The sequence below is a fragment of the Octodon degus genome, unplaced genomic scaffold, assembly GCF_000260255.1.
Source record: "Octodon degus isolate 3935 unplaced genomic scaffold, OctDeg1.0 scaffold00018, whole genome shotgun sequence".
NCBI classification, from domain to species: Eukaryota; Metazoa; Chordata; class Mammalia; order Rodentia; family Octodontidae; genus Octodon; species Octodon degus.
In genome coordinates, this window is record NW_004524594.1 from 3,725,351 (window position 1) to 3,738,847 (window position 13,497).

At 50.0% G+C, this 13,497-nt stretch overlaps 2 protein-coding genes across 6 annotated transcripts in view; both read right to left on the bottom strand.

The window, feature by feature from the left end:
* LOC101560679 (1-aminocyclopropane-1-carboxylate synthase-like protein 1) overlaps positions 1-4,695 on the bottom strand; it is a 19,702-nt gene extending 15,007 nt beyond the window's left edge. For all 5 annotated transcript variants that reach the window (XM_023710693.1, XM_023710694.1, XM_023710695.1 and 2 more), the window contains exons 1-4: positions 4,314-4,695; positions 3,247-3,537; positions 2,641-2,700; positions 543-613 (exon numbers count right to left, since the gene is read on the bottom strand). In XM_023710693.1, the coding sequence (XP_023566461.1) occupies positions 543-613; positions 2,641-2,700; positions 3,247-3,537 (422 nt within the window). In that variant the 5' untranslated portion in view covers positions 4,314-4,695. The remainder of the gene's footprint in view (positions 1-542; positions 614-2,640; positions 2,701-3,246; positions 3,538-4,313) is intronic.
* LOC101561074 (probable inactive 1-aminocyclopropane-1-carboxylate synthase-like protein 2) overlaps positions 4,418-13,497 on the bottom strand; it is a 13,850-nt gene continuing 4,770 nt past the window's right edge. Inside the window, exons 9-15 of the mRNA XM_004627294.1 lie at positions 13,245-13,345; positions 12,102-12,191; positions 11,134-11,179; positions 10,902-11,034; positions 9,222-9,382; positions 8,983-9,136; positions 4,418-4,524 (exon numbers count right to left, since the gene is read on the bottom strand). Coding sequence (XP_004627351.1) covers positions 4,418-4,524; positions 8,983-9,136; positions 9,222-9,382; positions 10,902-11,034; positions 11,134-11,179; positions 12,102-12,191; positions 13,245-13,345 — 792 coding nt within the window. The remainder of the gene's footprint in view (positions 4,525-8,982; positions 9,137-9,221; positions 9,383-10,901; positions 11,035-11,133; positions 11,180-12,101; positions 12,192-13,244; positions 13,346-13,497) is intronic.

The following is a 13,497-nucleotide window of genomic DNA, read 5'->3' on the forward strand; positions in this document are numbered from 1 at the left end:
AAACGTGCTAATAGGAAATAAAAATGGAAATAGAAAAACAAGCGGAACATGTGCTTTAAAACTGGGGCGAGGTTGAGACCCGATGGGCGCTGAGCTCTTTCTTAGAAGTGCTCACCCGGTCCACACTAGGACTAGACTTAGTCACCCCTGCCCACTGAGGGAAGCAGCAGCCCACCGGCTGCACCCACACCGACTCTTGCTTCTCCAAAGCCACAGAGAGAGCAGGGACGGCTTCTTGCCGGAATGCCCTCCCTGTCTCAGCTCAGGATCGCAGACAGCCAGACGGAGCCCTGAGTTGAGGCTGGGGCTGGCAGGGAACCCGCGCCCGCAGGTCCTCTCAACCTGCCACCGCCACTGTCTAGGGCTGACAGTGCTTTGTCGCAGGGCAGCCCTGGGCACTGTAAGACCAGCAGTGCCCCGGCTCTGTCCACTGGGTTCGTAGCATCTCCTGTGGACAATTCAAATATGTCCACCCACTGCCTTTATCCCAGGGGAGCATAACTCCCCCTGCTAAGAGCCACCAGCCTAGGACTGCTACTTACAACGGGTGTCCCCTCCAGTCAGGGTACTGCAGCAGGGATGGCTCCACACGCAACATGTCACTCTGACTCAGCTGCAGACAGAGAGGGAAGAGCTGGGTTTGGGGCTGGCACCGCTGTCTATATCCCTGCAGCACCAGAGCCTTATGCCCATTTGGCAGATGAGGAAACCGAGGCTCAAAAAAAGTGAGGCACTCTGCTAAGGTGGCATAGTTAACAACTTTGAAAACCAGGTGTTTTGGATTTGGCTTTGGGGTGTTTTTGGTGTTGCAAGGCATGGAACCTATGGCCTTTGCACTGAGCTACATCTTCAGACCTCCTCTTTTTTTTGAGACAGGTTTTTGTCAAGTCATTAAATTGCTCAAAACTAGGCTCCAACTTTCAACCCTCCTGCCTCAGCCTCCCAGAGTGCCAGTACTGAAGGAAAGCACACCCAGAACTTTTGATGGCTGGTACAGTATTGCATTTTAGGGAAGGGTCTACAGGGTCTACAGTGTCTCACTACTAGATCAGACTCGTAGTGGTCCGCCTGTTTACAGTGTCCCAAGAGCTGGGATTACAGGCAGGCACCACCACGCCCAGTCTCAATTGCCCTCTCAGCGAGCCCCAGGGTCAGGGCCAGCGCCGCAGGCCCAGGGATCAAACTCCTGATCCCTGCTCCTGCTTGCAGGTGTTTTAATCTGCTGAGCTATTTGACCAGCCCTTGACACAGTACTTTTTTTTTTTTTTTTAATGAGCAGAATATATTTATTGAGAGAAAGAAAGCTCCTGTCCAAGAGAGGGACAGGAGGGGGGGCCCCCGAGCGGGTAGTTCCCTGGGAAGCTGTCTCTTCCAGGGACTTTTATAGTGCAAAGCCATGTGAGGCTAAGGTAGAGGGGATGGGAACTCGCTTAGGTGGACAGGAGGTGGGACAAAACTATGGTCAACCAATGGGATTACAAGCACCATTGCTCAGGTAAAAGTGATTAAATCCAGTATCAAATGGGAAAGCGAGTCTCGTTGCAAGCGGGCACGAATACGGAACAGGGCCTCTTCCTGTTGGGGGTTGGGCTAGTGACTCGTTTGGGCTCTTTCAAGTTGATTGATACTATTTAGAATATCAACCCCTAATGCCCATCCTTAGGGAAGTATGTAGCTGTGCTTCCTCTTTTTGTCTAGGTCTTGAGGTATGGCCCACATGGGAGTGTCTGTCTCTTCTTTACAGAATATCATCACCTAGAAATTCAGAGGGGTGGGCTTATAGAAATATAGATATGAGACAAAAGCCTAGTGTCCCAAGGGAGCAGGGAGCAGTAAACAGCGCCCAAGGAGACCTGAGAATAAACGGCGCCCAAGGAATGCTGAGAACACAAGGGTCGTGGCCATCACAGGGCATGGGCATCAGCCACGTCCCTCCCTCCTGCCACCCTGGGAAGCTATGGCCACCTGTGCTACCAAGCGCTTGACAATTATCTTGTCTACACTGAGACTCGCTGGGTTTTGAAGACTTGCTTTAAACACCATGTGCAAAAGATAGCCGTTTTATACTAATTACATGTTGACACGATCACATTCTAGATAGATTAGGTAAATAAAATAGATCATTAAAATTAATTTCATCAGTTATTTTTTACCTTTGTATTGAAAATATTAAATCATGTATGCATTTCCTGCTTTATTCATTTCAGTGCTGAGCTACCTGAGGAGGTCCTGACTGGGTAAAATTGTCCCTCTCTTCCAACCCTGTCATATAGGGATGCTATATCAGTAGCTCAGCATTGGCCAGCCACACAATGGGAATTTACACCACAGGAATTAGCAAGGTCACAAATGGGGCATGTGGGTCTCATGCAGTCAGCTGTTAAATACAAGCGGTACAGAGCAGCTCCCTCTGGGACCAGGGACTGGCACAGCAGGGGGGCAGGGAAAGGACCGAGCCTGAAGAGGGGAAGAGTCCGTCGGGATCCGAGTGCAGAGGTGACTCGCCCAGATCTCACAGGAAGCCATCCCAAGGCCGACCTGGAACCTGGCTCCCAGCCCAGGGCCCCCAAGGAATACAGCGGGCTCTTGCGGGGGAGGCATTCGGGGCAGTAGCCACCCAGTGGAGGGTCGCTCACTCACCCGTCTGGACAGCAGGTCAAAGCAGAGCTTGTTCTCACTGGTGCCCAAGTTAATGATGCCCTGGGGACGACAGGCACAGAAACGAGGGTGGAGGTAGATCCATGTCAGTGCTGTCTTAGAAGTTGGAACATCCCAGGACACCCACGCTCACCCAGGGGTGACACAGTTGTGACCCTGAGTTCTACTTCAGGTCTGAAGTTGAACAGTAGGGACCAGGGATGTGGCTCTGTGGTAGAGCACCTGTCCAGCTGGCACAAGGCAGGGGGGTTGAGTTGAGTGCTCAGCACCACACGCATGCATACACACACACACACACACACACACACTACAGTTCTTTAACTCCTTCCTTAAAAATCAGGGTCCCTGGTCCCAGGTCCCAGCACTGATCTGGAAACAAAGCATCCTTGTTTGTAGCAGGAAACAAAGAATTCCCATCCCATGTGGCGTAAGAGCCCTACACACTACAGCTCCCTGAGCTACATCAGAAGCCTGGTGAGTCTGGGGACCGTGTCTCTAACCAGACAGGGGTAAGCTGATGTTATGCGTCCAGGCAAGGCGCAGGCCCTGCAATTCCCTCCCAGGTCCAGGGGGTGGTGCTTCACTCACATCAGGGTTCTTGACCTCGTCATACTCGTCCATGTGGTAGGTCCGGTAGCCCTCCTCAGCAGAGTCCCAGAACCATTTGATGACTCTGCCTCTAGAGGACAGGCAGGAGCTGTCCGAGGAGAACTTGGAAACGGGGTCCCCCACTCCATAGAGGCCCGGCAGCTTCTGGTCTGGTTTTCCGGGGCTTTCTCTTCCTAAGCCATCCTGGTAGCTACTGACCACGTCCTGCGTGGTGGCCGAGCCTAGACAGGTGGCAGGTGCCCTGGATTCCTTCTGAGGAAGAGGAAACATCTGCAAAAAGATAGCAGCACTCCGTGGGGGCATCACCATGTCATTCAGGCCACCCTCAAACTCCTGGGCTCACCCGCTCCTCTTGCCTCAGCCTTGCTAGTAGCTGGGACTAAGGCAAGCTCCACGCTCTGCCCAGCTAGCCAATTAGTTATCTGCCCCTTCAAGTTAATGCTTTCTGCGGCCCTTACAAGTTGTAATCATGTGAGAGATCGCTATCCGTTACGTGCTAGGGATTGCACCTACTACACTTAAACGTGACTTAAATGTGTCCCGTTTCCGCAGGATCCTTTTACTGTGCCGCGTTGTTTTTGCATCCTTGTTGGCCTCATTTTCAAGACAGTGGGTTAAAATCTGTCAAGCAGGTTGTGGGTGGGTGTCGTGTGGTATAGACAGCAGTGTGGAGGCCATGGTGGGGCGAACTGGGGCGAGGGTGACGCTGGGTCCCGTGGGTTCCTGGGCCTCTCCCCACCCGTGGAGGTGCGCCCTTCCCTGCTCTAGCCGCACCCCTCTACAAGGAGGACCTACACTCCCCACCGCAAGGGGCAGCAGCGAGGCTTGCGGGCTACGGAGCGCTGGGCGCTAGGACCAGACCCATCCTGGCTCTTGGCCCGCGTTCGCAAGACTGAGTCTTTTCAACAGAACTCTGGGGTTAATTTTCTGACCCTCCGACCGCCAGTGCACGTCTCAGACGCCCAGGGAGCCCTCCACGGTTTCATTTTGCTTTGTGAGAGGAGGGAGGGTTCCCCCAACTTGGCGGGGCTACCCCCGCTGCTCACCTGGGCTCCTCACGACAGCAGGGGCCTGACGGGAGCCGCACTGCCGGGGTCCCGGCTCCTGGCTGAGTAGGGCACGGGCGGGCGACTTGCACCGAGGAGCCCCCTCAAGGCCGGGCAGCCCCGCGAGACGCCCCGCCCCGGGTTCCGGGCGCAGGAAGTGTGGTCCGCGCCAACGGCCTGGGCGCCCGGATGAGCCCCGCCGCTTCCTTCTCTGCAAGGTGAGCGACGCACCAGAGATGGGCGCCTGTCCCCTTTGCTGGTGTCAGCCTCCTTTGCCGCGAGCAGTGCACGGGTGAGGACCCTGCAAGCTGCCTGTCCGCCCACGCCGTGCTTGCGCGCCGGGTGAGGTCGTCTGCTTGGGGCCCGCGCCCTGGCCACACAAATGGACTCAGGGAGGAGCCACGCCTCCCGGGGCCGCCCATGGAACCCGAGAAGGGAGAGGACTCGGGGATCCGACCTCCGCCCGCACAGCGACCTCTCACAGGCGCGCCCCCATTAGCTTAGCCTATAAACCACATCTTCCAGTAAGAACAGATATTTAAAATGATTAGACGAGGCAAAGCAGTTTTGAGTGTCATAAGGCTTTCTGCCTTGGGGAAAACAAGGGAATGACCCAGGCAGAGTAGCAGCCTGGAATGCTTGCGGACAGAGGTCCCTCCCGCACCGTCCCAGGCCCTGAGGGCTTCAGGGTATCTGCAGCCTCCACTTTGTTTTCTAGTGGGAGGGAAGGCATAGTAGGTAATCTTTGTAAACCCGGGTCCTGCTTGACTGATACAAGAGGACCAATAACTCTCCTTCCTCTGCTTCTTATTGACTGAGCCCTGGGCATCAGTATTTGGGGGAGGCCAACGCTGCCCCCAAGCCCATGGACAGCGCTTGTTGCTTCTGCCTGCACCCTGCCTATTTTGGTACTGGATGCCGTGGTGCCCAGGCGTCACGGGAGGAGCCACCCAGGGTTTTCCGTGGGAAAGGAAGCAAGCAGGCTCCCTGGTGCAGGCACGGGGTAAGGCCACCTTCCTGCCACTCTGACTTTGGCTTTTTCTCCAGGGAAGTTGTTTCATTTAGAAGGGCAGTCTTAACCAGGCAGGATCTGTGCCCATCAAGGGTACCTCAAGCAGCAAGGTGGTGGCTGGGGCTTCCACCCAGGGCCAATGAGATGATTACTTCTACTGACAGAGGTCCCCAGAGTGTCTGAGATATGGGTGAATTCTGACACCACAGGGTCACAGTCGGTATACTAGAACTTTGATCTTAAAAAAGACACTGAACAATCAGAATTCCTTGTTGTGCTTCTACTTGTTAAGTTTTTTTAAAAACCTAACCAAAATAATTGTCATTGGAAAATAAAAGAACCAAATGTGGACCCATGGGAGAGAGTATGGTCACAAATCCAAATGGCTAACAAGAGCCATCAGTTGTTACTGAAAGCCATTTTTTTTAAAATATTTATTTTTATTTATTACATTTTATTTATTGTGTGTGTGTGTTTGTGTGTGGCCAGCTCAGCCCACCAGGGGGCGGGGCTGGCTGGCATGTGGTGCTGGGGGATCGAACCGAGGTCCCTGTGCTTTGCCAAGCTTGTTTCAAGTAGGTGCTTTAGACCACTGAGCCATCTCTCCAGCCCCTACTGAAAGCCTTTTAGCATCTACAATAGGGGTGGTGAAACTTTTAGAGACTGGGCCCCTAAAATGCGATCCCAAACCCACTTATTTATGGTAAAGTGCCAATACCACAATTAAACCTGATCACTGAATTTGAGTTTAGATAAAACAACTCAGAGGTTAACATCTTTTCTCTTAAAAGAAGTAACAGGGGCTGGGGAGGCTGCTCAGTGGTCCAAGCATCTGCCCGGCAAGCATAAGGACCTGGATTTGATCCCCAGGACCACATGCCATGCCGGCCCCAAACCTCGGGTATGCCGTGCTGGCCCCGAAACCACAAGTCATGGCACACGCCTGTAATCCCAGCACTGCGGAGACTAAAACATGAAGATTACGAGTCTGAACTGTATAGTGACACCCTGTACCAAATAAAGATTAAAAAGAAAAATAACAGAGCTTTCGGTAACACTAACAGTTCTTATCAAAAGGCAAAAGTTTCCATTTGAGGAGGTTCTGCACAGTCCATGGGACCTTTGCAGGTGCTCGTGTGCTGATAATCTGTCACACAATTAATGCTGATAATCTACGCTCCTACTTCATTAGTTTGAAAGCAACACAGGGAGCACTCAGGTCATCAATCTGTTATATCAGATTTGATACAAGATTATATAATTTGACATAAAACTGAAGTCAGCTACTCACAAGCATAAGATCAGAATAAGAAAAGTCTTTTTACTTTTACAAATTATTGGACAGAGAATTCTGCTGTTGAAGATGTTTCAGATCTGTCAAACGTGCTGTCCTTTGTCATCCCTTCCCACGCTTATTTTCCAGTGTTGCACACAGGAGATAGTATGGTTCCACAAAGAGCTTTCTTGGATTCCAGTAGCTCCATTTCCACATTTTTAAAATCTAACCAGTGTAAGCAGGAAAGATCAAGTTCAAATTTGCTTTATCAAGAGAACAGGGTTGTCGCCCCCTTGTGGACATTGGCAGCATCTACAATGTTAGCAAATCCTTTGTAGATTTCCTGATAGCTTGTAGGGTAGTCTGCAAATGTTATAGAATGTCCTGGGTACAGTTTGAGATTTGGAAAATACTTCAGCTGCCCACTTTGAAGGTTTTGGTGGCTTGGCTTGTATTCCAGTGGCAGGAGGGCATAGGTGCCTACTAGGGCACATGCTTATAAGATAGTGGTAAGCACAGTTCTGGGTGCAGAGCCCCTGTGCTCAGATGGAAAGGACTTTGTGGAGAAACGCACCAGATGCGATTTTAACAGTTACATTAAAAATGGATACAGAAGATACCAGATATTTGGAACTGGAAGCTCGTGTCTCTCTGAAATAGACTTGAAAATCCCTCACCCTGAGGTGAGGACAGCAGGATGTGGAGCCTTTGAGAGGTGACATAGTCCTGAAGAAAGGATGCCCCTCATCCCTCCTGTCATTGAAGTCATAGCGACAGTGTGGGTCCTTACCAGGCACCCGTCTACCCAGATTTTTTTTTCTTTTTTTGTAGAACCGGGGATTGAACTTAGGCCTTCGCACTTGCCAGGGAAGCACTTATTCCACTGAGCCATCTCCCCAGCCCCGTACCCAGGTTTTGATCCTGTTCTCTCCTGCCTCCAGAATCATGAGTGATAAAGCACTAGGTTTGAGTTTATTATTAGAGAAGCCTGAACAGACTAAGTCACCAAGCTTCTCTTCAAAGATATGTTTTAAAAGCCTCTTAGAAAGGTGAGACTGGAAAATTGTCCTGTATTTGGGAGCAGGAATACCCTCAGTTGTACCCCAAACCGGCCACTCAGCCCATGGGACAAAGGTAGATGTGCTCTAGGGAGCACCTGAGATGCTGAGCGAGTGCTTTGTCAGGTAAGGCTCACTTCTGTCCTGAACTGCTCTACATAGATGCTTCACAACTGGCCATGTTTATTAAACTTGTAAGGCATGAAAAATCATCCTGCTCCCAAAGGTGATTATGAAGAATGAAAAGAAGCCCTAAATGTAAAGGAATATATAATTTATTAGACATTGAGTAAAAAAATAAAACCATTTAAGAGACCCAGAGAGCTCCCTTCATCCCCACAGGCATCTCTACACCCTCCACCCGGAACCCGATAAAAGCATTGTAAGAACCATGACTAGCAAAGCTTAAAATAATGCAGAGCTAGACAAGCACCAGATGCACGGCTTATAGAGGTTGATGACCCAGTTGGTGGCTACCCTTCCTAAAGGAGACCATTCATACAGCTGCAGCATCAGTTCAGCTCCGATTCTTGTGGTCCAGAGGGATCCAGAACATATTCTGAGCCTATGGCATCAAACAGTAACTTCTGTATCCAGTATTGCTTCTGATCTGCTATTGCTTGTCTAAACCGCTTCATGGCTACAGGATCCAAATGGGAAGAAAGAGAAACACCACCATGGTGGTTTTACAAGTGGGGCCAGACTTCTCCAGGTCACTCTAGACCACCAGAGTCTCTTCTTCAGGGATGCTGAACTTCAGCCTACCCTTCTTTAGGATACGATTCGCTGAAATTTTTGATATAATATCCTCACACTACAGGCATCTCCATTTCCCCTGTCAAAGGTTATACCTGGCTCTTGTTCTTCTTAACATAATGTTTTCTACACTAACACCACAGATACTTGTTCTACACACACCTCCATGACAATGAATGACTTGCTGTTGTGTTCCCATTCAATGCAGTGCTGCCTGGCATGTCATAGGATGTAATATTTTAAGTCATGTACACCATCCATTCAGAGGCTGTGAAGTGCATGTCCTGTGGCTGTCTCCTGTACCAGAGGGTCAGCCTCATGAAAACAAAGCCTTGCTTCTTCCCACTCGTTCCTGGACCCAATGCTTTGGTCAGTGACAGGCGCAAAAGACACCCACAAGATAGAATGAACGGTAGGTACCTGAGATACAAGTTACTTCCTGTTTACAAAAAGAACACAAGTAAACTGGAAACATGGGTCAGTGTGCTGAAGCTAGAGGTTGACTTAGAGAAGAGTTGATGGGGCCTCTTTATAGGATGCTAGGACTACTAGGTCAGCACCACTTACCACCTGTGAGTTGCTGGTGATTTTCTGCAAAGCAGAGGCGAAACCAGCCAGGCTCCTTAAGCAGGTAGGATTGGCCTCGGGACAAGATCAGCTTGTGGTCCAGGAAGCGGCGGTAGAGGACCAGCTCTTCTTCAAATGTACACGGTTCCAGTAACTAGGGCAGGCAGAGGAACAGAGCTGAGCCCACGCCTCCCTCACGGCTCAGCCCTGGAGCACCTGTCCCCATTCCTAGACCTCACGTTTTTCAAGTTGATCCAGAGGTAAAGGCCGCAGCTGCGACTGTGAAAGAAGATCTTAAAGTTGTGCACAACCTCCAACTCACGCAGCGTTGTGATGACATACGCATGAGCTGTCCGGAGCCTCGAGTGAACAGCGGGCAGGTAAATACGGTCAATCCAGTCTGGAGACATGGAACAGAGAATGGATCGTGGATCTTTTGACAGACTTGCCAGAGGGCTACTTCCAGTCTCTCGACCTGAGCATCATGCCAGATCCTACCCAGGACTAAGTCTGTCTCACATGGGAGCTGTAGCATCCACGTCGAACACACTCACCTCTTATCTATGGCTTTGGAGAAAACTGGGCTTTGCAGTGGTCCAGGGGGAATGATCCCTTCAAGATTAAACCCGTGAGGCAGCCTATTCCATAGAGGGGAAGGATCTGCTACTGCTACCATCAACTGGGTACATTGACAGCATCAGTTATCAGATCTTCCCTTACACAGTCCCTTTAGACCTCACAAAACGAGCTTGGAAGAATCCACGTTCCACATAATTATAGCCCAGTTATTCTCAACATTGACAGCTGAGAAGGTTCACTTGGGGAGCCGTTTGAATCCATGATACCCAGGTTATGACTTAGAGCATCTTAATCAGAATCTTTGGGGGTGGAGCCCACAATCATATTTAAGATCCTAACGAATGCCAGGTATTCCCAAGGCTGAGATCCTGTGCTCAGAGTGGCTGGGCCCAGTTTCTGCTAAATATCAAAGAGCTCAGCGCCCCGTAGGGATGCATCCAGTTGGATTTGCCCTGTCTACCTCCTTCTCTGCTCAGAACTGAAAGCAAACTTTCTATACCTGCTAATCTAATGACATTAATTTATTTCACTTATGCTAGCTTTTAATTTAATCCTTCCATTCTGGCATTTGTATTTTTACAGGAAATTAAAGAAATGGAGTTTGGCCAGCCAAATAACTCCGCAGACTAAAGCACCTGCTTAGGCAGAGCGCAGCACCCTGGGTTCTATCCCCTGAAGCATGCGGTGCGGAGACTGCGATTGAGACTGGGTGTGGTGGCGTGCACCTGTAATCCTAGCACTTGGAGGCTGAAAACAGGAGAATCACCATGAGTCCAGTCTACATAGTGAGACCCTGTAAACCCCCATCCTAAATACATTTTAAGAAAAGAAAAAGAAAGAAATGGACATTTTCTAAGCTTGGGCCATGGCATGAAAGCAGATCTGAGGCCAGTGTTCACTTGACGCATAAGAAGGCCAACCTAAGCACCATAGACTTAACACTGCCAACTTATGCGAGTGGCAGTTCTCCTTTGACCACCTTCAAAAATGAGACCAGGCTGTGTATGTTTGTTTGTAATCTGTGCCTGAGGCAGTCACAGTCCCAGAGAATAAAAATAGACATTGCCATGGGATATATTGCTTAAGTCCTTGCGTTCGGGTCTGAATACCTCCACTGCAGACAGACCTAAAGCTGTTGAACATCAAAAGCCCGTCCTGTGTTCGGAATGGCATCTCCACGTTCTGTCCATGCCTACTGCACTTTGAGCTGCATCCAGCCATTTGGCTGTGGTTATGCCTGACAGTTCTAGGGTATCTCAGCATACTGAGGCCACATCAGGGGCCCAAGTGCCCATGGAATTCTCTGTGACAATGATGTTACCCTAAGGTGCAGTCGGTACCTCTGTCCCGGAGCAAGCAACGCAGATGGTACTGGACGATGCCGGAGATGCTGTGGAGGTAGCTAAAGGGGCTCACAGCAAAGGCTACATCTTCATTGGGGGTGTACAGAGCACCTAAGCCCAAGCCAAAATCCTAGAGGAAGAGAGGTAGAAGGACAAACATCTGATCTTTTGCCTTCAGACCTCCTGACCCCCTTCCTCCCAGACCCCAGGGCTGGAAGCTGGGGCTTACCTTACTGATGCTCCAGATCACATAGGTCTTTTGCGGGTCAGGCAACCTGGAGAAGAAATGGAAAAATCCAAAATCAGAGGAGTATTTGAAGGATGAAAACTTGAGGGTCAATGAGTGGCAAGCAGGACAGTGGACTCGAGTCTCTCTTAGGCAACAGGGCCCAAGGCTGAGTCACTTCCACAATGGTCTCATCATAGTAGAAGGAACAGCTCCCAAGGGCCTGGAGAGTGAAACCCAGGACCTGTGCCTGACCCCGGCCTGTCCTGCACCCAGCCCAAAGCCACGTCCCTGCCAGCTTGATGCTCCGATGTGGGCCACCCATCACATCTAGAATGAGCTTGCCTGGCTCCTACTGCCCCACTTTTAGTAAAGCTGCTCCTTCTGCCAGGCACACCCTTCCCTAGTTTTGTTGGAATCTTTTCCCTAGAGACAAACACTACCCTTCACAAAGTGCTGCAGAGGGTGCAGTCTTGTGGGGCTATTCTCCCAGCTACTCCAGAGGCTCACAAGGAATGCCAATTCAAGGGCAGCCAGGGCAATTTAGTAAGATCCAGTCTCAAAACTTCCATTTTAACAAAAAAAAATTTGTTTCCAAAGGCCTGGAGATGTAACTTAATGGTAGAACAGCCCTTGTTCTAACCTCTACTACTACTACCAAAAAAAAAAAAAAAAGACATGCAGAATAAAAACACAAAGATGGTCTTCCCTGTTTTTTCCCTATGTTCTGCTTAGGAACACCTGCAGGGGACTTGATCTTGGCCTTTGGCAGTGCACTTGCTACCTGGTCCTCAAGTTAGCTTAAATACAGGATGGCATTTAGAGTGGGCGATACTTTGCTCACCTTCAGGACCCCAGCTGTCACTGCAGTCCCTTCCTAACCCGTAACCACTTAGGGTGCTGCTCCACATACTCTGCCTGCAAAGCAGGGCCCTCGTGATTATCCTGCACCCCAGCTGAAGCTAACTCACCTTTCCAAGCTCAGAACACTGTGGAACTGGACAGAGTCATCAAACACAGACAGCATGTAAACTTCGTCTACAACCACATGCAGGTCATTTCTGTAGTTGGGTGAAAGGAGAACAAGATCTAGTTTCCTTCTGAAATTGTACATCGTTTCATTCTTATTCTTCTACAGATACAGAGCAGATTCTCCTCTGGCTCAGGAACCCACCCTGCCCTTCCAAGGGGTAAGGTTGGAGGAGGCGATAGACCAGAGGGGACCTTGCACCCAGCCTGCCATACTGAGGCAGAGAATGAAGGACCCCAAAGACAGAGGAGCACAGTGCTCCACTTTAAACCACCAAGCAGAGGTGCATTATCCTAGAGTGTGTTCATCTCACACAGCGCAAAGTTCCCACCCATAGTCTGAAGTGAGCAGGGGCAATACCTAGGGGGGCACAATGTGCACCTCATGTTACCTCTTCTCCCCACAACCCTCTGCAACCTTGCTCTCACCCGCCTCTCACAGGCAAAAAGGAAAAGAATGCTGTGAGGTATGAAGTTAACTCTGTTACCTGGCAGGTGTGAGAACTTGTATGGGAAGTTAGCTCTGCTAAATTCTTCCTCACAACCTCCAACACTCTCCTGGCCCTACTTTGGGCCATTAATTGCTCTAGGTTATCCTAAAACTTCAGGAAGTCTCATCTAGAAAAGAACATGTGCCCTACTAGAGCTATTTTAGCACTCTAGAGATAAACAGTTTCAAGGTGCCCCACCCCTTAGGTTCCTGTGAGACCTACAGAGGGGCAGGCACATCTTCCTTGTACAAGGTTTGAGGGTCCGTCATCTGACTCCTCAGGCCAAGTAGTGTGGGGAATGATGTTGGGCAATGCCCTTTTGTCATAGAGTAGAAAAGCAACAAAACTTAATTATGACTACTATGCCAGTGTCTGTACTAGAGAAGAGAATAGGAAAGGAGAGGCAGCATCTTGCAAATGGTATGCATGTGGCTGCTTCTCCACTTTGGTTTCACTTAGTTGTACACAACTCCACGAAGCAGAGAGTAAGCTAAGCATATTTAGGGTAAATGACCTCTGCTTCTGATTTTGTGATGAGGAGGGAAGGGACCACTCTTGGGAATGTCATCCAGTCTGAAGGGACCAAGCTTTTACCTTTTGGCAAATTCCAAGAATTCTTTCAGGGATTCCTGCGAGTAGACATGACCCGTAGCATTCTGAGGGTTGGGCAGCAAGAGGCCTTTGACCTTCTTACACTAAGAAGAACCCAAACACAAGAGTGAACACAGGAGCTTTCCATCTACCCCAAGGTCAACCAAGAAGCCTTCATAGGTCAGTTTCTGTACAGAAAAACAAATGAGGCCACAGAAAGCCCTGGCCATCCTGCCTGGGCAGGGGCAGGAAGGTG